The sequence below is a fragment of the Dysidea avara genome, chromosome 7, assembly GCF_963678975.1.
Source record: "Dysidea avara chromosome 7, odDysAvar1.4, whole genome shotgun sequence".
Taxonomy (NCBI): Eukaryota; Metazoa; Porifera; class Demospongiae; order Dictyoceratida; family Dysideidae; genus Dysidea; species Dysidea avara.
Genome location: NC_089278.1, coordinates 12,487,070 through 12,512,059, shown reverse-complemented (window position 1 = coordinate 12,512,059; position 24,990 = coordinate 12,487,070). Strand labels below are relative to the sequence as shown.

Genomic DNA, 24,990 nt, shown 5'->3' with positions numbered 1-24,990 from the left:
ATTTAGCAAATGCACTTAAAACCTAACTATGAAACTATTTGAATTTCAAAAATATAATGCGGTCAAAATTAAATACCAAGCCATATTCTAAAAAGGCTCACCAAAACACAGGTAATGGGATTTAGTTATTTATAACAATAGCTACCTGCCCTCACTACCTGATTGCTCTTATGGTGATAAGAATCTCCTAATATTATTATTGTGGACAATCTTAAACTTTCATTTTTTAGAGTTCATACATTTATTTATTTATTATTACTGGGCAGGCAGCTCTGCTGATGTGCCCAGGAAAAAAGAATTTACAAGATTTACGAGTATTAGCTAGCTACAATGACTATAGTAATGTTAGTGAGTTATCATCACTGAAATAAGTTCAAATCATCATGTTCGATTATTGCAGTGGGTAGGTTGTTCCATTCATTAATTGTTTTTGAGTAGAAGCTCTGTTGATACGTTACAATAGATGAATTTGGAATAACGAAGTGTTGGGGGTGATACTGTCTGTTGTGTCTTGTTGGGTGGAGATAGTGAAGTGGGATTTCAAGAGCATAGTCATTGTGTAAAATTTTAAATAGTGTTTGTAGTCTTGTTATCATGCACCTTTTTTAAGAGTGTCCCATCCTAAATGTTCCAACATAGATGTAACTGAATTATATCGTCCATAATCATTGAGTGCCTATCTAGCAGCTCTGCATTGTACTTTCTCCAAATGTTGTATATCCCCAGTATGGTGAGGATCACAGACCGCTGCTGCGTATTCCATTGAAGGACGGACCATTGAAAGGTAAGCTGCAGCTTTTACATCTGTAGAGCAGGTGCTTAAATTACGTTTTAGAAAGTTCAGAGTTTGAGTGGCTTTACTTGCAGTGCAGGATATTTGTGGTGACCATGATAATTTCTTGTCCAGTAGTACACCAAGATAAAGATGTTGATCTGCAGTGGATAAGACTTGATTGTTGAGTTGATAATTAAACGTGAGTGGTGATGTAGACCTAGTGAATCGCATTATAGTTGTTGAATTTCAGTTGCCATGTTTCTGCCCAATTGGATAATAGGTAAAGGTCCTGTTGTAGTTGAAGGGTATCCTATTCAGTATTTATAGAAGACAGTCGCCAGCAAGAAGACGCAATTGCTAGTGAATATTCTTGGAGATATCATTTATGTAAAGAAGGAACATTAAAGGACCAACTACAGTTCCCTGTGGAACACCAGATTGAACTGGAACCGGATGCGAGGGAACAGGACTACACATTGAGATCTTCTAGTAAACCATGTTTCTATCCATTTATAGATGTTGTTGCTTATTCCATAGTGTTTAAGTTTCTTGAGAAGTCTTTGGTGAGGCACACTGTCAAATGCCTTAGAAAAGTCTAGCAGGATAACATCAACCTGCCTCTGATGGTCCATAGCAAAGGACAGGTCCTCCACCAAGTCAATTAACTGTGTTACACAAAAATGTTGAGATCTAAAACCATGTTGGTTATTGATTAAGATGTTGTTTGAATTAAGATGTTCTATGATGGTGTGATATATTATGTGCTCCATTACTTTGGAACAGACAGAGGTTAGAGAAATAGGCAGGTAGTTTGAAGGCTCTGTGTGACTTCCTTTTTTGTGGATTGGACTAGTGTTGCACCGATAATCGGGACGGTTATCGGAAAAACCATACATCGGTTGTGTTTTTTGTATATCGGTATCGGATCAGTACCACGATGAAAAAAGCAGCAGATACAGATATCTGTATGTATTTAGAAATACATGCTCGTGATGTTTACAAAAGCATCAAGTTGCATTTTCCTGCATTACAATGTTGTTATTACTGCTTCAGTATACTGTCAGCTGTTGTTATAGCAATACTGCTGCTATGAACAAGCTAAATTGACCTTTCACGATCAAATTTCTGGTAAAAATTGCTACAAGATAGACATGCTGTGTTATATCGGATCGGCTACATTTATCGGCTTGAAAATATTATCCAATATCGGTTATCGCAAAATCTCATATCGGTGCAACACTAGATTGGACATACATTGGCAGCTAACCAATCAGTTGGTAGTAATCCAGAGTTAAGAGATTGAGAATAAATGATTTGTAAAACTGGTGATATCTCTTCTGTAACAATGCTTTAATATATGTGGAGATATATGGTCAGGGCCACTGGCTTTATTGGTATCAAGTGTAGACAGCAGATGTTGTATACCAGACACTGTCTATGTAATATTAGGAATACATGGTAAAGAACTTCCAGGGTTGACCATAGGAGGAATATGCATCAGGTTTTCTTTGGTAAAGACTGATTTGAAGTAGTTATTTAGGACGATGGCTTTACTTTTAGTGTCTGATACACATTGACCATTCACTGTTAAGGTAGAAATTTCATTGTTGTCTTTGTGCTTTGCTCTGATATATTTCCAAAATTGGCGACGGTTACCACCAAATGATGCATCAAATATTCTACTAAAATAGTTATTGTGTGCTGCTTTTAGTTTAGTATTGGTGAGATTTTTCATCTGCCAATAGATATTCCAGTAAGTTTAAGAATTAGTTCTTTTAGCTTTATTATATATACGCTTACGAATTTTCATAGCCTTCTTAATTTGCTTGTTTAACAAGGGGAAGTGATTGCGTGACTGTACAGTTTTGTGTGGTACATGTTTAGAAACTGTCTCACTGATTGCAGCTTTAAACCTTAACCAGTTCTGCTCAACTGATCTCAATAGGGGGCACTTGTTATGAAGGTGTTTTGAAATTCCATTAGATCACTTTTAATGTTTAAGATGTTTGCCTTATGGTACAAGGGTGATTTGTGCTCAACTTTATTCTGTCTAACTTTGCAAACTGTATTGACACAGAGTGTTATAGCTTCATGATCTGACATTCCTGGAGTGACAATAACATCTGTAATATTTTGGTAAGTCAAGAAGACAAGTTCAAGTGTATTGCTTTGTCGAGTTGGGGAATTGACAAATTGTTCAAAGCAAAAATCGCTTACTATATCTAAAAATGTGTTATTTACTTCCAATCCATATGTTGGTGGTGAGGTAACCTGACCACCAATGTCAGCTAGTCCAGAATATACTTGGGAGGTTGAAATCTCCCATGATGATGATGTTGAGAAACTTGTTTGAGTTATTTGTTAGTTTGTTTAATGAGCCTTTTTCTCTCTATAGCTAGATCCTTAATATAAGAAATGACTTATTTTCCAGCTGATTTTTATATTACTATCAAACGGTACGGTAGTATTGTTTAAGCATAGATACTAGAATACATAATGGATTGGAAATGCAATACATTTTATGGTTACGGGATCGGTACGGTCACATGATGACATTTACGGGGTACAGCATCATTTTCAATAGGCACAATGCATTTTTGTCGAGTTCACCCTGTGTTTTCTCAAAACAGATATCTTGTTCATATTTTATTTACACTCTCGAATGTATGAACTTTTCATTAGTGTAGCATGTATCACTAGACTCGTTTTCACAAAGCCAGGAAAACCCCCACAGCAACTACCGTCGTGTCGAGCGTCGTGTAGCCATTCTTTCGCTTCGCTTCGCTTATGGAAAGTAACTGCTGTACAGTGCTGTAAATAATTATGTGCACTCATTATGATGTCGCCAAAACTGTTCAGCACTTCTAGAACTTCGTATGTAATACGCCCTATGCACTAATACCCCCACACTAGTTTAAAAAGGATGATCCCAGCAACTACCGACCAATATTACTAACTTGTATTTGCTCCAAAATATTAGAACATGTTATATACTCTTGCATATTCAAATATTTAGACTGCCATCAAGTTTTAACAGAGCAACAGCATGGATTTTGACAGCATAGGAGCTGTGTAACTCGATTAATTACAACAACACATGACTTTGCCCACTGTCTGAATGAAAGAGCACAATGTGATGTGTTACTGTTGGATTTTTGCAAAGCTTTCAACAAAGTTCCCCATTCCCGACTATTTAACAAGTTACATCACTACGGTATCAGAGGCACTCTACTTACATGGATTAAGAATTTTCTTAGTAACCGTTCACAAAGAGTAATCCTTGATAATAAACAAAGCTCTTCATCTGATGTTCTTTCTGGTGTTCCACAGGGCACTGTTTTAGCCCCTTGATTTATTAATGACATCCCTTTACAAGTACAAAGCAAAATCAGACTATATGCTGATGATGTCATTCTTTACTGCAACATACATTCCATAGAAGACTCAGGTTACGTATTACAGAGAGATCCTGATCTTCTCACACAATGGTCACACAAATGGCAGATGATATTTAATCCTAAGAAATGAGGATTTCTAACAAAAAGAACATCATACCTAACATCTATTATATTGACAACCACTCAATAAAGGAAGTCACCTATGCCAAATATCTCAGAGTAATATTTCATCAGACCCTTTCTTGGAATGAACACATAAAGCAGATGGCAAGCAAAGCCACCAAAGTCAACGCCTTCTTACATCGCAGCTTATACCACTGTCCTGTTAATACCAAACTTAACTGTTATAAAGCTATGGTGAGATCGGTAATAGAGTATGCTTCTCCTGTATGGGACCCCCACACATCTACCAACACAAATCTTCTAGAAACGATGCAACGATTGGCAGCAAGGTTATGTTACAAGGACTACTTTAGATTCTCAAGTGTTTCATTAATGCTAACTTACCTACCCTAAAAAGCAGGAGGAACAGAGCCAAATTACAGATGATGCATAAAATCACTAACAACCTGGTGTGTATTCAAAATGATTGTTTGATTCCTATTCCACCCTTCTTGAGAAATGGCTACTTCAACCAACTAGATACCAGAATTGATAGTTTTAAATTTTCCTTTTTCCCCTTGACAATCAAACTGTGGAACTCAATCCCCCCCCCCTGAACTCTGCCTCAACCAGCCCAATGATGAAACAATGATAAATTGATTTGATGTCATAAAATTGGTAGTCGATGGCTAGCTAGCTACAATAAAACAAATTTAGCCTAATTTAAGTTCTCCCCCCCCCCCCCCCCCCCCCCCCCTCAATTTCTGAAAAACTCGGATTGCCCCCCCTGAATTTATTTTCTAGAAAAATCCCTGCCCCTCATATAGTCAACTCCCCCACACACGATCAGTTTTGTACCCTCTTAGATAATTATCATAATCACACCTGTGCGTTATAACATAATCACATTGATTTCTGCACAGCACACACAAATAATAATAATAAATCACGTGCCCGTACCGAGCCCGTAACCGTAAAAAAAATGTATTGCGTTTCCAATCCATTATGTATTCTAGTACAGTATCTATGGTTTAAGTAGGGATTGGGCTGAAAATTTCGCGCACCGCCAAAAATTCTGCTATTGAAAGCACCCTAGAAACATCTTACACGACGAAAATCACTTTTACGGAATAGTACTAGTCCATATGATATATACTATAAACAAAACGCTAACAGGTGGCCGGATATAGAATTTTTAAAAATTGCCAAAACTCAAATTTTAGACTCTGCCTAACTGATCACAGTCGCAAGGCTAGAGGCCAAACGAAGCAGCGCACGGTCACCAGTTTACACCACAATAACAAACTCACCAGTGGGATGTGCCACTGGTGAGTTTGTTATTGTGGCATATCCCACTGGTGAGATGTGCCAGTGGGATGCGCCACAGGCACATCTCACCTGGTGAGTTTGTTATCACCATGCAAAAGAGCGGGCGCCGCCAGACTAATTTGTGATAGGTTTGCGACTACACCCATCTAGGTTGACTAATTGCGATAGAGTACGGAGACCACACCTCTTCACAATCTAGTTATTTGCTAAACAGAAAACAAGACTTTATTGGTGTCTGTACACCTCGAGATACTCTAATCTTACAGTCGCTCTTTATGATATTCTAATAGAACACTAAGAACAGTCCCTGAGCTACAACAAAAAACTAAACAAACTAGTATTTTAAAAAATTGTCAATTAAAAAAAATGAAGTAGGGATCTATGCAATAAAAAGTAATGAAACAAGAGATGAATGATGGTATTACAGCATAACTCGGTGGGAAAGTCCCTACTTGGCACTGAATAAAATAATTGTTACAGCTAATGTGCCAAATTAGTAGGGACTTTCCCACCGAGTTATGCTGTTTCATCTCTTGTTTCATTACTTTTATTGCATAGATCCCTACTTCATTTTCTTTTAATTGACAATTTTTTAAAGTACTAGTATAAATTCAGTTGTGCATGCATGCATGCTGTTAGCTACTCACTCACTTTTTGTACCGCTAAATTTATAGGCTCCTGCTAAAAAAACTTTAGGAATCTAAATTTCAAAGGGAGTTGAGGTTTCCTGACCACTTGTACACACCTTCCCTATGATAGTGAATGCAATAACCTCAATACCCCACAATTTACAAGTTGTATGCTTAATAGCTGTTTAAAGTCTCCCCCCAGATCCTCATTACTTGTGTGACTTGGTGGGACAGCTGAGTTGGAAACCTCCCTGGCTGTGCCCTTGCACTGGATCTTTCCATCCTTAAATGTTTTCCTGAAAATAATGTAGGCCATTTGTTCTTTGTTTAAGCCTTGTTGCCTTCTGCGGCATTCACCTTACGTTAATTTTGTAGATAACTTGCAGCATGCGTGGTGACCAGTTAATTGTCTTGCCATCAGCATCAGCTTTTTTCTGATATATTGTATAGCATGTAATGTGATGAAATGAGAATTTTATTTGATCACCTACTTTCACCTCCTAAACCATAATTATTGTGAAAGGAAATACCCTTATAATTCTTAGAGAAATTATACCATGCAATTTGTAACATTAACAGGTCAGCTTGCAGGCTCACTAATCATTCCTTACATGCTCTTGCCAAACATCGAGCATAATAAATAGTTTCACAAAGTGCACCCCTCAGCTCAGGACTTACCTTCACTGACTTTTAGGACCTGATCAGTGCACGGGTCACGTTGTGTTTGGCTATGTGTAAAGTGATCAAGAGGCTTTGTCTTGGTATGTTGCATCATTAGAACATGTCAATCACTGTAACAGTAAAATGCTAGTTTGAACACTTCAATTTACAGCCATATAGATCTAGATCTACTAAGTGAATAGAATACACTAGCTTGGAGTATATACATGCAGTGACTGTGTTGTTAGAGTATGTTGACTATTTTACAGTCTTGTATGAAATTTTTGTTTGTATATTTTCGAGGATATGGTATAGTCTGTCCCTCCCCTTTGCTTATAGATAAATATGCAGATTTGTGGATTTACAGGTTTTTCTCAATTATGCATGGTTGTTTCTCTTGGCAGTTTTTGAGTAATCCTATAAAGGAGATTTTGTGTCATGGAGTCGTGGACTACTTCACCAACTATTGACTACAAGCAACCACATCCATATCAGAGGGACAGCCAACTATATAGCAATGGAGCTTGCTAATTTCATTTTCCAGCTGTCATCACTTTTAGTGGAGGAATACAATGCCCCTTCCATCACTGGACCATGTGTGTGCACTACATTATTCGCTGCACAGCTAGTGAGGAAATAGTTGGTGTAACACATGTAACTCTCACTAGTAATTGGCTTACAGAGTAGATATGTTATAATCTATTAGTGGAATTGAACAATGTGACAGCTTAAACATTCCCTGTGGGTGGGTGGTGTATCATCTGTAGTGATTGTGGAGACTTAATTCTTTAGTGACAATAGCGTCTCTTGAGTAAGAGTGACCTATCTTGGTCTCCTAAGAGTGGTAGCATAGTGAGATGTATCTATTGCACTGTGTACATGCTTTGAGAATTCGAAAGCAAATTATGAATTTATCTATAGTGTTAGTGATAAACGGCTGGACTGAAAGTCTGTAGGGGAGCAGTAAAGTATTCACTTAGTGGTGCTAGTATGTGTGTACTTACAGGAAAAGGTCTGCAGTCCCTTTTGGTGCTTAATGCTATAATACAAATTACTTATAATTATAGCTAGCAACTTTCAGTCACTATAGTATAGTGTTTAGAATTTACTATCCACACATTTTTATGTACAGGAGCATAGCCAGGATTTTTTGAAGGGTGGTTCCAACAACAATACTGAGTTACCAGAAGCAGGGGTCTGGGAGCACAGCCCCCAGCCGCTGAGAGACTTTCAATATTTTAATGAATCAAAACTCAGCAAATTGCTATATTTTATGCACATTAATTATAATGCATATAAGTGCTCCTGGGATGAAGCTAGTACTAGATAGAGTTACCTAGTAACAGACAGCATAGCACATAGAGACACATATATTAATCTGTAAGTGATTAGTTATCTCACTGGTATAGGAACCATAAATCCACTGATATAAATGTCATGACTTACAATCAAAACATTATAACTATACAAATATGCATAGCATGAATTCATTTTACATATTAAACAAGTACTGGAGTTCTATATCTTTAAACACTGCACACCAACGCTACAGCAGTATAAGGTCATACTCAATTTTGCATTTAGTGTTAAAATGTCTGAAAAACTTCATATGGATATCGATATTTACATGCATGTTCTATTGGAGTATGACCTGACTGCTCTTTTAGAGTATATATATATGACTGCTCTATTAGAGTATATCGATCTTTTTAACAAGTTTTGAAGAGGGCATGTTACCTTCCCTGAGAGATGAATGCAAGCTTTATCAAATGTTGTGCTGTGCCATTACACTATATTACTTATTCAGTTTGTCCTGCCACACTAAATGGTATGTTAGGGTCCTGCTTGCAGAAGTCTAAATTTTACGGGGATGGGGGGTTCCTGAACCCCTTGGAACCCCGCCTCCCTACGTCCCTGCAATGTATATATATAGTATGTCATCTGTTTATATGGTGAAACCTCACTTAGATAGTGGCCAGGTCCCAGAAAGTCCAGATGTATCTTCCATACTGTTCCATTGATTCAATTTTCTAGGGCCACTCTCATTAATAAGGCCACATACTATATACAGGACCAAACTAAAACAAACACAATATTCCCCGGGCCAGCTAAGCAGGTAGCCAAGATATCACTGCAAAAGTTGTTGCTCCTAAGTGCCGCAAAAAAGTGGAACCTCAGTTATCCAGACCAAACTTAACCGGATTTTCGGTTAACCGAACTACGGAAATGACTGCTCTATTACAGTGGTGACTGTTCTATTAGGGTAGTTGATAATACTGAAATTTTTAACAATGTTCTTATGCTATTTTAGGATAATTACACACAGTTTCAGTGATATGGACTTTTCAGACTTATGGACCACAAGGGGTTTGGATAACTGAGGTTCCACTGTACTTATTATTCTTCATGCTTTTAGTAGCCATTATGCCTCAAGTGATGCAACCTTTCACTGTAATAAAACTACTAATTGTAGTGTGTTTATGCCAATTGTAATTGCTGTTTACAATAATAACCAGTTAGGTATTGGTTTAAATGGCCACATTAATGAGGTTTTCAGTAGGGCTGAAACGATCATGGTTTTTTAGTAATCGAGTACTCTCTAGAGTTAATGATTAAATACTTAGCTATTTGTAGTCATACCCATTTGACATGTTTTGTACCAACCTTGAACAGTTTACAGCTTTTCAAGTAACAACAATGATACACACACTGTATTAAAGTACTGATGTTAGTGTCCCTGACAAAAAGATATGCTAATCAAAACTCTACAGCCTTCATTGTGTCACTCCCTGATGACAAATACATCGTGTGAGCTGGGTCATGTGATCTTAAAGAGTACTCGAGTATCAATTTTACTATCCGAGTACCAAATCCTTAACGAGTACTCTCTGAGTATAGTATTTGTTTCAGCCCTAGTTTTCAGTAACGGGGCCACTTATCATCCATAGGTGGCCCTAGTGAGGTTTCACTGTGATCACATTGTAACTACCGACCGGTTTCTTTAACATCTATCTGTAGCAAAATTTTAGAACATGTTGTGTATACCTGTATCTTTTCTCACCTTAAAGAACATAACATCTTAAGAGAATGGTTTTCAAGTTGGAAAATCATGTGAAACCCAACTAATCATGACTATAAATGATTTTGTTAACTGTTCAAATGACAACAGCCAAATTGATTGTGTTTTCCTTGATTTTTCCAAAGCTTTTGACAGGGTACCACATAATAGACTCTGCAACAAACTGTCTTACTACGGAATTAGAGGCCCGCTTTTGCTATGGATAAAACATTATCTTCCTAACAGACAACAAAAAGTAATCATAGATGGAACTAGCAGTTACCCTTCAAATGTAATATCAGGTGTACCCCAAGGAACTGTACTAGCCCCCCTTCTTTTTCTATGTTTTATAAACGATATACCCCTAAATGTTACCTCAAAGATTAGATTATATGCTGATGACATTTTACTGTACCGCAGAATAATCTCTCATGAAGACTGTACCCTCTTGCAAAATGACATAGACAATCTCATGAAATGGTCCAAAGATTGGCAACTTATTTTTAACTTGAACAAATGCAAATTTTTATGGATAACAAATAAACTCTCCCCTACAGTCACCACTCATTATGGAATCAAAGATTGTAAAACAAGTATCGTCGGTAAATTATTTAGGGATAACTATAAATGAAAAATTGCAGTGGGCAGAGCATATTTCAAATATTACTAAAAGGGCAAGCAATACACTGGGCTTTTTACACAGAAATTTAAAAAAACTTCCTCCTCATATCAAAAGCTTGTGTTATAAATCTTTGGTGGTAGAATACGGATGCACAGAATGGGATCCACATACTCATAAAGACATTGACAAGATTGAAGATGTGCAGCTAGATTTGTAAAAATGACTCAGTGTATTCATGGGGTATACAAGTGTAGCTAACTGGTCTTATAAATGATTTAGAATGGCAGAGTTTACAATCAAGAAGATCCACCCTAAAAGTGACGATAATGTACAAAATAATTCATAATTTAGTATCCATTCCCTCGTCCCAAGTAACTCTAACACAATTTCACCTATCAACTAGAATAAACAGCCATCTGTACTCATCAACAATTCGACTTCGGAACAGCTTAGATCATGAATTAGTTAATAAATCTTCTTTACAACAATTTAAGACTACGTTACATAATCATGCACTGTAATTGTATTTTTAAGTAATCACACACCACATTTTTGTATTTTTGCACTCACCATTGTAATTTGTGGTGTGTGCTCACACTCTTTAGAGGTTTTGCACACTATTTAATAATAATATTGGTGTCAATCTATTGTGGTGAAAAATTGTTAACTGTTTTATTAGAGTTAAGTGATCACACAATCTGTATAAATGAACTATGTTGTATCAGCAAAACTACTTTAATACAATGCACACAAATATAAACAACATACCATATCATAGAAGATGTACTGAAGTTGAAACACTTTGATATAGACTTAGTATTATTTAAATTACATTGCAAATTAAAAAAAGTCAATACATGTAATACACATATATATATAGTACAGCAATACAAAAATATGTACAATCAGAAACAAACATATAAATTAGATGTAAAATAGATGTATATCTGTACAGAGAATTAATCAGTATATAACATTAAAATTGGTGAACAAAATTGGTGAACAAATCCCTAACAATTTAAAAGTCACTGTGTAAACAGAGAAAATGAAGCTGAATGTCCGAGTGTTAGAGATTTAGCTGTTGGTAGCTTGTCTGGTGGCTTTTCAGTTTGCTTAAATGATGGTCCGTCCAAGCAGAGACACAGTGACATCTACAGTAAGACAAACATACATGTAGTATTGTTGCTTGGATTACTCAGGATTCAATACTACTGGGATGACCCGTCTTGAATGCACACATGCAGGCTATCCACACCAAGCAAAGTATTTGGCAACCATGTTAACATGGTTACACCTAATCAGTGAACTAGCACCTGTGGTACTGTGAGTCAGTATGGGAAAATCCTCCAGACGTGGACAGTCTGAATTTGTTTCCCAGGTATCTATTGATGTTATAGTTGGGTGGGTAGGTCATTGTCCCCATAAAGTCTATTGTTCAAGGAAACAGCAAGTTATTGGGGCATAGCTGAGCATTAAGCTAATATGATAACCAGGAAACTTAGCTGTGATGTCTCACATTGCATGCACGGTGGGTGGAAGGGTTTGCCCTGCATGTGATGTGCAGCACACGTTGGTAAGCTAGCATGCATGACCTTATTTAGAGGTGCTTCCTCATTCATGGGAAATAGTACTCTACCAAATTGGTCAAAGGAAACTTCAGTAGCTATAACAATTTACACTACTTAGTACTTACTCTGCTCATTGAGTGTCGTAGGAAAGTTCCCTTAACTGACACTGCTCTGTTCTTAAAACTTGGTTTTCTTCTGATAATACATTTACTTTGAAGTCTTGTATCAGAGTATGGGTTGCTATGGAGTGCTATAATAATAAACAAATGATGTACATTTAAAGTTGATGGGCACTTAACATATTGATAGGTATCAGTAAACAATGAAAGAATGTCTGCCTCTTACCTATTGCTTTAAATTCACCAAATCTTAATGAGTAAGCTTCTGTTTCCATGAAATTATTTGATACTGATATTTCTGTAAGGAAAGTAACCATAATCATAAACAAGAATAAAATTAGGGGTACTTAATACGTCGACAACAACAGTATATTATACTTACTTTGTAGATTAGGCATGCCAGAAACAACAGAGTCAATCTCTTCTAAACAGTTTCCATCAAGGCTGCATGTAAAACAACATAACAATGACCCATAGTTCCTAACTACTACACATCACATGACTTCAGCTTCATACAATACACATGCAATAAAGCCACAACACTAACCAGTAATCACAATGAACATTATTGTGGTCAAGTATACTCTAATCAACCCACACACACTTACCAAAGTGTTCGAAGAGATCTAACCATTCTGAGGTGATCAGGAAGTTGTGAGATCATATTATTGACTAATATTAGTGCCACCAATCTGTTGACAAGACAAGACAAGACCACATTATAACAAAATACATGTCAGTAATAGTTATGGTGACATCACATAAGGTAGTTACCACATAGTCTACAAATGGAAGAGGTAAAACTTTACTACCCGTACAAGACATTCTTGAAGAGTTGTAATTTTATCTCTCTCACTGGGATACACAGTTTAGTTATTCAGTCGTTACAATGTACTCTGACAGGTAACAATAAATTTGCTTTCATCACATGATAATGAGTGATAACATCACATGACCAACCAATTAGTACTACAATCTGTGAACACTTAGAGAGAACTTTCCATATGACATCTCATTGATCTATTTTGTGGACAAGCTGGCCATTCAAAACAACAGATACTTATATCATGGTACTCCATTAAAAGAAAGTCAGTAAGATACTTAAAGTATCAATCATCTGGGGTACTATCACCCCTATGGGGAACACTATTTACTACAAGCATGGAGATACACTACACACCATGTACACATGACTATGCACACATACACACTACATTCAGACGACATTCACCTTGTTAACTTGGTTAACACCAAAGGTGCTGTCTCCAAATGATTGTGACTGAGGTCCAACTTGACTAGTGAAGTTAATTCTACTAGTGCACAATCTCTGTGTAATGATTCACCAGTTAACTGGTTATGTGATAAGTTGAGCACCCGTAATCTCTTGGGAATTGACAACGCTGTAATAACACAATATTATAATTTAGTGTATAAGGCTCACATGAGGTACTTACTTTTCAAGCAGTTAATAGAACTCAATATACAATGTGATAATGTGAGGCTCTTTAAGTTATATAATCCTGCCAAAGTGAAATATTCTCGTTCCTCCAATTTGATATTTCTATAGAGAAATAAAACAGCAGTAACATTCACTAATATGTTAGATACCTACAAGACCACAAGGTATAAGGTTACAGTGCACATAGTCGAATAAGCTATATTGGTCGTTCCAGGAAATTTGAATAAACAAATTATGTCTGCTAACCACTTTACCCACAACCCCTACACAGCCAGCTCAAAATAATATACCCATTTACAGAAACACAGTAATACTTACGTAATTTCCAAAGTATCCAGACATCTTGAAAGACTCCATAAGTAACTGAGATATCCACTGTTTATAAGAGTGATGCGAACTGTTTTTGACTAGAGAAAATGAAAGCAAAGAAACAAATTCAATTACTCGACTTAGCTAGTCTGTTTAGTTGTCTATACACTTAACAATTTAGTCTACAATAATGTGTCCAAGAATGCATTAACAATTTCTTATTGTTGGATAGTAATCTAATTCCTTGCGTCAACAATACTAACATGATTTTAAGGAATGCAAGATTGATTAAGAAGCTCCCAGGTGGTGAAATGTTATACAAAGAGTTTGGCGGCACTAATCTTCGGCAGCCACTGAAGGCAGAAACACAACACCCATTCTAACACGACCATATAATTCTCCACTCAATTAACCAACAATGCAAACCACTTAAGCATAGACAGCAAATAAATCTGACAATTTAGTAGTGATCAACTCTTATAAAATATCTACAACAATGTCTTACATGTTACACACATGTTGACATTAACTCACATCTCTATATCTATTGGGTAGTACGGTAAGATTGAGTGACTCTTGTTCTTTGAATAACTGAATGACATGCTTGTGTCCGCAATCTCTCACTTCCATACCATTTATGCTAAGGATCTGGCAAGGAAACAAACACATTGATGTGATAATTAAACAGTCATTCATTATGTAGCAATAACTTAGTAATTTATGGACATTCCACCTACGCTGTTTTTAAGTTTATAATATTTTCCCTGTAGACTCTTTCCATAGATAGGCAAATACTCAGCTGTCTGTAACTTTCAAAAAGGAAGTTATTGAATCGAGAACTTTGTTTTATCAACACAGAAAAGTGCATTAGGTTTGTTATGGAAGCATCATAACTCTCAGATTACTGTTTATACATTTAGTGCATACTATAATAAGTCATTTCAATTAATATTTTGATATTTTGTGGTTAAAGTGGTGATAAATCTTGATATTTGATACTATTTATAGACCATGAATATAAAAACCAATAGCTGCAATTCTTATGAAGTTTAAGTGCATAAACACATTCATTTTAGTAACAAGAGTCCAAGTTAATAAATATCATCATACCAACAATGCTGATGCACATGCCACTTAGCCACAAGGACATTCATGGGCAAGAGCTTCCTCAATGGCATAACCTCCCAAAGCACACTGCACACAAACTGTTACTTATATAGTAAATTCCATTATGAGAAAGAGGTTAAACTTCTACTTTAAAACAGCTTAGTCAGTAATTAGAATATTTGAACAATTCCTGAGATCACAACAGTAAACTAGGACATGTTATATAGTATTTAAACTACAAGTCCAGCTTGTTGAAGTGAATTACTAACGCTGCGTACAAATTCAAAGACAAAACACGAAACCGTATTTTTTATCTAGCTATATTTCATGCCTCTCTGGTGCTATACTTCAGAAATGGCTTCATTCAATGCTGGCACAATGTGGAACACTTCAAAGTACACTAGTATCACAACTGAGGCCATCCAATGTGCTACACACCGCCTTATAATGATTAAGGTATTTGGTTTGAAATTGTATGCTACATTGTATTTCCAAAACCTAGTGGAATCCCCTGGAAAACAACTAGCAAAATGGCTATGTCATACATTGCAACCTACCTACACTATTGAAAAGGATGAATTTTACAAAACCATGCTAGGAAAGGAGAGGTTTGATAATTCCAGGTTAGCCTCAGCCAAAACAACACATGGCATATCACTTACAAGTCATATATAGCATAACATTATTTATTAAGACTGTAAAAGTTTAATAAGCAAAGCTTGCCTTATCTAAACCAACCAATTAGCAGCAAGTAAGGATTGATACTCTACTCAAGACTATTGCATGCGATGATTCTGTGTAGTAAAGGAGTCAAACAGATAGATGGTTACCTGGTTCTTACAACATGTGGGCTAGCATAAACCACAGGCACAAGTGTAATCACAAACAATGGGAAACTATAGTATATACCACCATGCTCTGCAATTAACTGCATCAATAGTTTTCACAACAAAGCAATGAAACATAATACAGCCGGTTCTTAATGCTATTACAATATGTACAAGTTGCAATATACAACACCCTAATGGTAGATTGTAAAACTAAATCACACACGTCACCTAATGGTCCCAAGACATATAAGGCTCATGCAATTTTACAGTGGGCAAACTCTGATTTAACATGAATGTCCAGGCATGTATCAACATTAGAGATATGGGGGAGCAGTGAGTTAATATATTAGACAAGGCTACAGCAGTAGAGTATGGTAGCAACTATTCAACATACATGATGTAAATTTTAAAAACAAAGATCACATACCTGATCACCAGTCTCTAGTCCAACGACCTACAAAAAAGAACATCGACAATAGCAGGTAAGAAACTGATATGACATTTAATGAAATTTAAAACTCAAATTCCATCCATGGCTACTACGGTTTATACATTATCACTACAAATTCAATATACCGTGTACTTCTTATGTATCCACACTGGCTAATGGCATTACCAATAGGTTAAATAGTTTATGGAGAATACATGCAATTAGCTAGGGCAAACAGCCACTATTTGAATCACCTCATTATTGATTCACCAAAAACTAACTTGGCCACATCACCAATTGAATGTGTCACATTTTCAACAGGATAATGACCATCAAGAAATTATATTGCAAAAATAATTAACAATTTGGCAGGCCAAATTGGAAAAAGTGCTGGTGTGGGTCTGTTGTTACTTGTAATGGCAAGGAATGTGTTTGAGACAAGTGTTCACCTTAGTGTAGTAACATGACCACAAACAGCTAACCAACAATTACTGTTTTTGCTGCATGGGGTCTATTATATTAGATAAGAATTTACACTATAATTGATTAATGAATATTTTATTAACACTACAAGCTAACTTAATTTACAAACAAAACTAATCACTTACATCAGCTAGTCCTCCTTCTGTAATAGAGTCCACTGCACAAGTGTAGACCTTGTTGTTATCTGGAAATTCTGTAGTTGTTCCACGTACAATAAAGCCCAACTCGGAGCTGGAGGACTTTCTATTCAAAGTGATGTGCCGGTGGGTGATGATCCGTGGAAGTTGTGGCGGTACACTTTTGATTGGACTTATCAACGCTTCAATCTTCTCGTTCATTGCTAGAGTAATGCCATGCATCGGATCAGCTGTGCACGAACTCGTCATGGCTCTTGCATGCAAACAATTAAATGTTCTTCTTTACAACAAACGTAGTACAACCTAAAGAAAGCAGCCAGAAGTGTTTAAAGCCAGTATTACAATGTGTAGGATGTTAAGTATGATATGTGGTCACAACAAAGCGTACCTTCAACTTTTGACTTGAACTTCTTGCAACGCGGTTGACCAGACTGTCAGGCAATTAATATAAGAAGCTGTTAAGTAGTTCAGCGCATTTCAACACGATGGGGTGTTATACGAGTTTTACTAGATTGGAGGGAAGCCATGCGGAAACGTGATATCTTGGCACCACACCCACTTTTTATAAAACAAAGTAGGGTGCTCACTATTTAGAACAATGACCACCACAGCTGTTCCTGGCCAATTCGATGACGTTGAAGAACGCGAAGAGTTGAAGCAACCATCGTTAACGCTTGATGACAGTGGCAGCAATGATACTGAGTCAAGCGAGGAGGATTGTCCCTGGGACTGGGAAGACTCAACTAGAGACTTTACAAAGCGTTACAATGCTGTGAAGGAAGGGCGGCTAGGTGTTAACACACAGTGCAACACAGTGAAAGAGACTCTCAAAGTCCAACAACAACCACGTGAAAAAGCAATGAGTAAATTTGAGAACAAGATAAGAGTTGATCCCTATGAAGGCCCCAAGTTACCATCACTTGCTCACAACAGTCTCATGGAAGGGAACAAAAAGTTGGAGACTCAGAAATATAGGAACAAGGACAAATCAGATCGAGCTACAGTTGAGTTGGTATTAGACCCACGTACACGACTGGTGCTTTACAAGTTGCTAAGTAGAAGATTCCTGGATGAAATTAATGGTTGTATTAGTACAGGCAAGGAGGCTAATGTGTATCATGCTACCAGCAAAGAAGGTGACTTGGCTGTCAAGATTTATAAAACTTCAATATTGGTGTTTAAGGATCGTGAGCGTTATGTCACAGGTGAGTTCCGGTTCCGCAATGGCTACAATAAACATAACCCACGCAAAATGGTGAAACTGTGGGCTGAAAAGGAAATGCGTAACCTCACGAGGCTGTACACTAATGGAGTCTGCTGCCCCAAACCTGTGCTCTTACGTAATCATGTTTTGGTTATGGAATTTATTGGGAAAGATGGTTGGCCTTCTCCCAAACTGAAGGATTATCCTCTAACTGAGGGTAAGGCTAGAGAACTTTATTTGGAATGTATCCAGATGGTACGATGTTTGTATCAAAAATGTCACCTTGTTCATGCAGACTTGAGCGAGTACAACATATTATGCCATGATGGTTCTCTGTGTGTTATTGATGTGTCCCAAGCGGTTGAACATGACCACCCACGAGCTTTAGACTTCTTACGGAAGGACTGTACAAATGTAACAGACTTCTTCCACAGAAATAATGTCTGTGTAATGAGTATGAAGGAGTTGTTTGACTTTGTTACTGACCCTACAATCAGTGATAGCAATATTGATGAATACCTTGATAAAATGCAGGAGATTGTTATGGCCAGGAATGCTAATGATGATGGTATTACAGCCCAGCAACAAATTGATGAAGAGGTTTTCAAGCAGGTTTATATACCACGTACTTTAGAAGAGGTAGTGACTTATGAAGAGGATTTTGACAAAATGCAGGAGGGACTTAAGAACGATATCTCTTACCAAACTGTTACTGGACTAAAACCTGACCTGACAGGACCCCAAGATATGCCTCTTATTTTACAAGACCCTCAGCAAGATGTAGGGTTATCAGATAAAACAAATGAATTCAAAGTTTCATCTAGTACTAGTGTGGCTTGTGAATTGAATTCTTTACAGTTAGAAGACAGTGATGATGAAAGTGACTCAGAGAGTACTACTGGTAGTTCCAGTAGTGAGCCAGAAGATGATGAATTAGTGAACAAGTCTTCTTCAAGAAGGGCAAAGAGAAATGTTGATCCTGCTGAAAAGAAGGCACACAAGCTGGCCATTAAAGAACAGAATAAGGAACGTAGAAAGAGCAAAGTCCCAAAGCACATCAAAAAGAGAAAAGAAAAGGTTAAAATGCAGGGCAAAGGAAAAAAATAAAGCCGGAAATGAACACCAGATATTAATGCATAGTATGCACGTGATTACATGAAAAATATTAGTGGCGCCTGTATTTCAAATTTGTGATATCACGCGGTTGAAGAAAGAGGTCGCGGGAATCGGTAGAAAGAAAGCCAACACTGGGCACGTCGCTGACAAAAAGTGAGTGAAAATTAAAACAGGCCGTTTGTGAGCATAATTTCAATTTGATTTTTTGCCACGAGTACCTTAACGACGCGTTCCTTGGAGGGTTTCACCCCATGAGACCATTTCAAACAGTACCCGTACAACTAAATGGCAGCCGTATTTGGCGGCAAAATGGTATGTGTAGGAGTCTCGGTATCAAATACTGTCACGAGATGACATCAATTGTTTACGAGTATCAGAAAATTATCTTAATTTTCCTTCAGTTCATTCCCTAAGACATTTCAATGGATTATTATGTAACAATTGGAACTTTTTGATTTAAGTTTATCAAGTACTGTTATATGGGATGTACTTTTAATTGATATCCTTAGTAGTGGTGCAGCCATAAGCTTCACTGTCTCTATTGTCATGCCCACAGTTTATTCATCACACTTTTAAATTTCATGAATGCATTGCCATGAGTTATTCAAAAGCCTACTGGATGTACAATACAACGTGGTGCCTCAAAAGGGATATCCGAAATGTGGGAATATCATTTTGTTTTCGATAAACATGTAGGGACATTCATTCACTGAAAGTGGTAATTGAACGGTGATTTATTAATTGTAGGTGTGTCTGCTCAAGTCATGGCAGTGTTTCCTCAAGATAGCTGTACTCCACCTGAGCTATACAGTGAAGTGAAACAAGATGCAATATCTCCAGGGGTTAATGATGACTCTTGCATTGTCAAGTTGTTTGACGATGACAGTGGCGTAGACAGTGCTGTCTCCATGACCACGCCTATTTGTACTCCAGATGGATCATTCGAAATCAACTTTGAGTTTCTACAGACTCCATCAAAGAGTACATCAAAAAGTAATATGGATAATAGTACTAGTATTGATGGATGGGATGAAAATCTGAACACTCCACAATCTAAGATATCTGTATCACCTGAATCAATGTGTACTTCACCACCATTGAAACAGTTTAGAACTCTTTCACCGATTACTAGTCCAGTGCTGGCTGTTGGATCTCCACGACGACTGGAGTACAAGCTCAATTGTCTTCGATTATTTGATTCACCACACACCCCAAAGTCAATTGTGCGTAAATCAAGCCTTACCCGCTTACAGAGGCCTACCAATAAGACACCATATGGCATTAATAGTTGTAGCAGATTGAACATGACTGGAAGTGGACGTCCAATACGCAAGTACAAGTCGAAGGGTACAAACATCAACCCATTTACACCAACTGAAATCCGACACAAAACAAAATGGAATGAGTCGTCAAAACCCAAGTGAGTTTTCACTATCACTGTTGATGGGTAGTTCAATATGTTAACGTTTCTACATACCAGTAAGGTAAATAAGCATGTTTAGCTTAATGAGCTCATTAAAGTGTTTACTTTGGGAACCACATCACTGAAAACAGTATAATATTTTTATTCACACAGTACGTGGATTGAATAAAAATGCATTGTTAGCTAGTATTTAAAAAATGTTCATTTTCCACAATAATTTACATTGCTGAATAATTTATATTATTGTTGCAAATTTGTAGCTGCGTGCTACCTGTAGTGTTTCCTGCAATTTCATCTCATTCTGCAGAAGCAATATTAATTTTGATATCAGTGCTGTTGGGTGTCCATGTTGATGTCACTTGTTGAATGCTATATACAAGCCACTAGCCAGTGTTCCTTTGACACTGCTTCACTAATTTGTCCATCTGCGTGTTTGGTATGACATGCATATCACACTAGAGTTGTAATATAGGATTACTTTAAGCATGACCAACCCTCTGCACATGGTTTCATTGTTCAAATTTGGCTGCCTAATATTGTAACACCAGCTGTGCTGTCTGCCCAGTGAATCATAAATAAACAAAAAAAAACACAAACACTGCCTTCAGTATTACAAGTAGTGCATAAATGTTAATTTTAAGCTTCGAAGGTTTGAATGCAACATTCAAAGCTTTGATGAATATTGTATGTACATATTATACAGTTGGTAGCTAATGGCATAATTTTGAGTGTATTGTAGCTTAGTTCATTAAACAATAGTTGTCCATTTGTCTCCCTTTGGCAAATGGATTTCTCGCACCTGTGTAACAATATTAGCAGCTGGAGAAAACATAAAACAAGATGTAGCTGATGCTAAAAGACCTTACAACTGCTACAGTAGTACACAACTGGCAAATATTCTTCTACAGCTTGTCCAGCAACTACACTTCATCATTAGCAGTGGGTGTGGTCACTTGTGGTGCGAGCTAACTAACTTGTCAGACCACTAATGGCTTGGCGTACAACTTTACTTTCTAGTGTTTTAAGTGTAACTGTTCATGGTGAAAACAGTTCACAGTGTGATGAGCAGTCGGATTCTTGCTGTAATTTCAATTGCTAATATGAGCTATCTAGGTTGTGCATGCACAAATTTGAACATCAATTATGTCATTTGAATAATTCACCCTTCGAACCATTGAACGAATGCAGTACATTTGTTTAGGCACTAATTACAAATTTGAAACTAAGCTCCTCACATTTACATTGTAGCTCCATTCAAGCAATAAAATTAACGTATTCATTAAGTGGCAAATGCATGCAAACAATACTAGTCATTAAAGTCATCCTGTGGTTACCATAGTGATTACTGTTGAACAACTTTTAAATGCTGTATACAAATTTGGCCTGTAGTATTTTAAAGTGGAACTTGAGAAGGTTCATTGTACTGGTGACGTGTGAGGTAAAGTTCTGAACTATGTGTTGTCATAATTTTAAGGTGTTTCCTACACGTATAGTATTACAGTGTTTGTTGCAGAGTAAGTTAGTTTATGGCTGGCAGGATAGAAACACTGTGAGCTAACAATCCTTGTATGAGTCGTGGGATATATAGGTTAAATCTGGTGGTTCCTTGAAATGTATCAGATATCATGAAAAATATGTGTATCATGTAATGTACCATTTATGAATACCATGTATGAATATAGTGTACTGTGCGTGTGTGTGATCTGCTACTTATTATTTCATACAGTGATCCAGTTGGTAACGATGAGAATATTTCTTTAACCAGCTCAAGTCATAAGGTAGCAAGTGACAGTTTGTACGCGCACATAATGTGGTTGCTGTATATATTAGGAGATATATGTGCAGTTACATGTATGTGTGCATAAGATATATTAAAAGTATTTTTTCACCTAAACTGCTCACACTGGAATCAGCCCATTTTGTATTGTATTATTAGTACCATCATCTTGTGTAATATTTATTACTATAGTAATATGATAGGTTTATTAGTAGTCTTGAGTTAGTCCTGCTGTGAGGTATCGCATGGAAGTCTGTAATAGTACTGTATATACATGCATCACGCACAGTTTGTATATCTATCTATCTATCTACATGCATGTAGTGTGCATGGTGTGTGTATTGTGGTAGTTATGTGTTGTGTGGATATGCAAAAGTGTTATGAACAATATCATATTACTCACATGTATTTTATTTTTCACAGCGTCTTGCTCTCAGAGAAAGCAACATATCCCGATACAATGCAGAGTTTCATGAGGTCTGCAAGGTTGGATCGGGCTCCTTTGGCACTGTTTACAAGTGCATCAACCGTCTAGGTGTGTATACTTTGTAGAGAGTGTGCATGTACTGATGTAGTACATGTAGTTATGTAGTGTACTGTATTGACTTTACTACTCTAGATGGTTGTGTCTACGCTATCAAGAAATCTCTCAAGCCAGTCGCTGGGTCAGCTGACGAGTAAGTGTTTATATGACTTAATATAGACTGTCTACATGTATCATGGTGTAAAAGTACACTGTATAAATGTAACTTTCACTTCCATACTCATTTGTGTCCTTGGTTTATGTGACAGTTTAAAGGATAAGGTTTTTTAGATAAGCTGCTGTTTGTATTATAAAAATATGACACACAATTAAACTGGTTAATGTGGACAGTCAGGACACCTGCATCTTTCAGACACATTACATAGTTGAACAGGTCTCAAAAGTATCCCTTAGTATATGTAAAGTGAGAATACCTTGATAATCAGTTTGTCCCTGGATGCCCACAATACACAGATTTTACTTATTAAAATTATAACCCCATTTGTTGTTACTTACTATGCCTATCATTGTCTGTCATTGGCAGGGTATCAGCTATGAGAGAGGTGTATGCTCATGCTGTGTTGGGGTCACACCCACACTTGGTCCGCTACTACTCAGCATGGGCTGAAGATGATCACATGATCATACAGAATGAGTTTTGTAATGGTAATGTACTATATACAGTGCATGGATCACACACACTCACGCATGCACGTATACACACGCACACAAACTTATTTTTACTGCCTATTCAATGTAGATTACTAACCTAGCCAGGGGACGCTGAGAGTAATTGATTTACAAACCAGTTTGTTTAGTGAACTCTGAGAGGCCAGGGTAGGCAAACCTTTAGGACAATAGCATAGCCTGGGTCATTGACTTGGTCTAAACCCTCCTGCAAAGAGCACTCAGCTGTATGCATAATGTAATGCCCTGTGCCAATGCAAGGGAATCCCATTTCCTGCCTGGCTTCCACCACACGATCAGAGACAGGGATACTGCCGTTCCTACAAGTAGTGTGTTGCCAGGTCCATTACAAGTACATCGGCAGCAGGCACACACACACACACACACACACGTGCATGCATGCACACACTATACTACTGTACACCCACCCTATAACTTGTATGAATCCAACAAAACTTTTGTACCTTGTAGTAGTATAGTGATTGCCATCTTTCTTTGGTAAAAGCCAGGCTATGTGGTACACTGTATCTGTATAGCAACTGCAATACTACACCATATCATTTTGTAATAACATTTTTGCTGATCTACATAGTGTTCTTCACTAGATAATGTGTCAGGTACCTTAACACTGTGCTGCATTCTGTTGTATTTCCTTGACAACTGTTGCTAATGTAGTGTGTACTGTTTCTTTGTAGGAGGCAATTTGTCACGGAAGATAGCAGATAATGCAGTATTTGATAAACCATTCTCAGAAGCAGACCTGCACACTTTATTGAAACAATTGGCACAGGTAATTGTGCTGTATATAGTGCTAGGGTGAGCAGCAATTAGGATCTAGAGCATAACCTTATTACATGGTGAAGGTTTAGCTAGGAAAATAACACATTGTGTTAATTGGCATTGATTTAAGGTGTCAGTTAGATAATCAGTTGAACCATGATGCGTGACCATCTGCCTTAGATTTTTAGGTTTCTGAGCCTTTAGATAAGTATGCTTTATCTTGTATTCTTCTCAATCAGTATTGACTAGCCACTTTTCTTCTTGAAAACTACAGGCTTGATTGATGTACAGTAGTTTAAAGTCCAGTATGTGAATGTGGCTTCACAAATATGGTTATATTTGACAAACAAATATTTACTTTCAATGTTACTTTAGTAGGTGGGAGTTCAGTGACTTGCTGCTTGTATTACAAGTGAATGGTTGACCAATTAAAATTGTTGGCTTCTGTATGTCATGCTTGTTAAA

General features: G+C 37.1%; 3 protein-coding genes and 1 long non-coding RNA gene across 5 annotated transcripts in view; 3 read left to right on the top strand and 1 right to left on the bottom strand.

The window, feature by feature from the left end:
* The first annotated feature begins 1,239 nt into the window (after positions 1–1,239).
* LOC136261207 (uncharacterized) lies at positions 1,240–8,087 on the top strand. Its single transcript, XR_010703794.1, has 3 exons — positions 1,240–1,264; positions 1,313–1,564; positions 7,233–8,087. It is a non-coding gene; the product is annotated as an uncharacterized lncRNA (long non-coding RNA).
* A 3,480-nt stretch (positions 8,088–11,567) lies between these two features.
* LOC136261203 (leucine-rich repeat and death domain-containing protein 1-like) lies at positions 11,568–17,578 on the bottom strand. 2 transcript variants are annotated; one of them, XM_066055179.1, is made up of 12 exons: positions 17,404–17,578; positions 17,004–17,318; positions 16,393–16,419; positions 14,563–14,676; positions 14,038–14,126; positions 13,715–13,821; positions 13,492–13,660; positions 12,869–12,952; positions 12,643–12,704; positions 12,487–12,558; positions 12,267–12,391; positions 11,568–11,724 (listed from the first exon to the last, which is right to left on the bottom strand). In XM_066055179.1, the coding sequence occupies exons 2-12, from the start codon at positions 17,262–17,264 to the stop codon at positions 11,599–11,601; spliced, it is 1,236 nt and encodes a 411-aa protein (XP_065911251.1). In that variant the 5' UTR covers positions 17,265–17,318; positions 17,404–17,578; the 3' UTR covers positions 11,568–11,598. The 2 variants fall into 2 exon arrangements, with proteins under 2 accessions (XP_065911251.1, XP_065911252.1); XM_066055180.1 differs by having other exon boundaries at positions 17,004–17,218.
* Positions 17,563–19,406, top strand: LOC136261201 (serine/threonine-protein kinase RIO1-like). The gene has a single exon (XM_066055176.1). The coding sequence runs from the start codon at positions 17,614–17,616 to the stop codon at positions 19,324–19,326; it is 1,713 nt and encodes a 570-aa protein (XP_065911248.1). The 5' UTR covers positions 17,563–17,613; the 3' UTR covers positions 19,327–19,406.
* Positions 19,363–24,990, top strand: part of LOC136261200 (wee1-like protein kinase 1-A) — a 24,879-nt gene continuing 19,251 nt past the window's right edge. Inside the window, exons 1-7 of the mRNA XM_066055175.1 lie at positions 19,363–19,488; positions 20,083–20,755; positions 22,485–22,536; positions 22,959–23,070; positions 23,155–23,212; positions 23,603–23,724; positions 24,441–24,535. Of these exons, the coding sequence (XP_065911247.1) occupies positions 20,100–20,755; positions 22,485–22,536; positions 22,959–23,070; positions 23,155–23,212; positions 23,603–23,724; positions 24,441–24,535 (1,095 nt within the window). The 5' untranslated portion in view covers positions 19,363–19,488; positions 20,083–20,099. The remainder of the gene's footprint in view (positions 19,489–20,082; positions 20,756–22,484; positions 22,537–22,958; positions 23,071–23,154; positions 23,213–23,602; positions 23,725–24,440; positions 24,536–24,990) is intronic.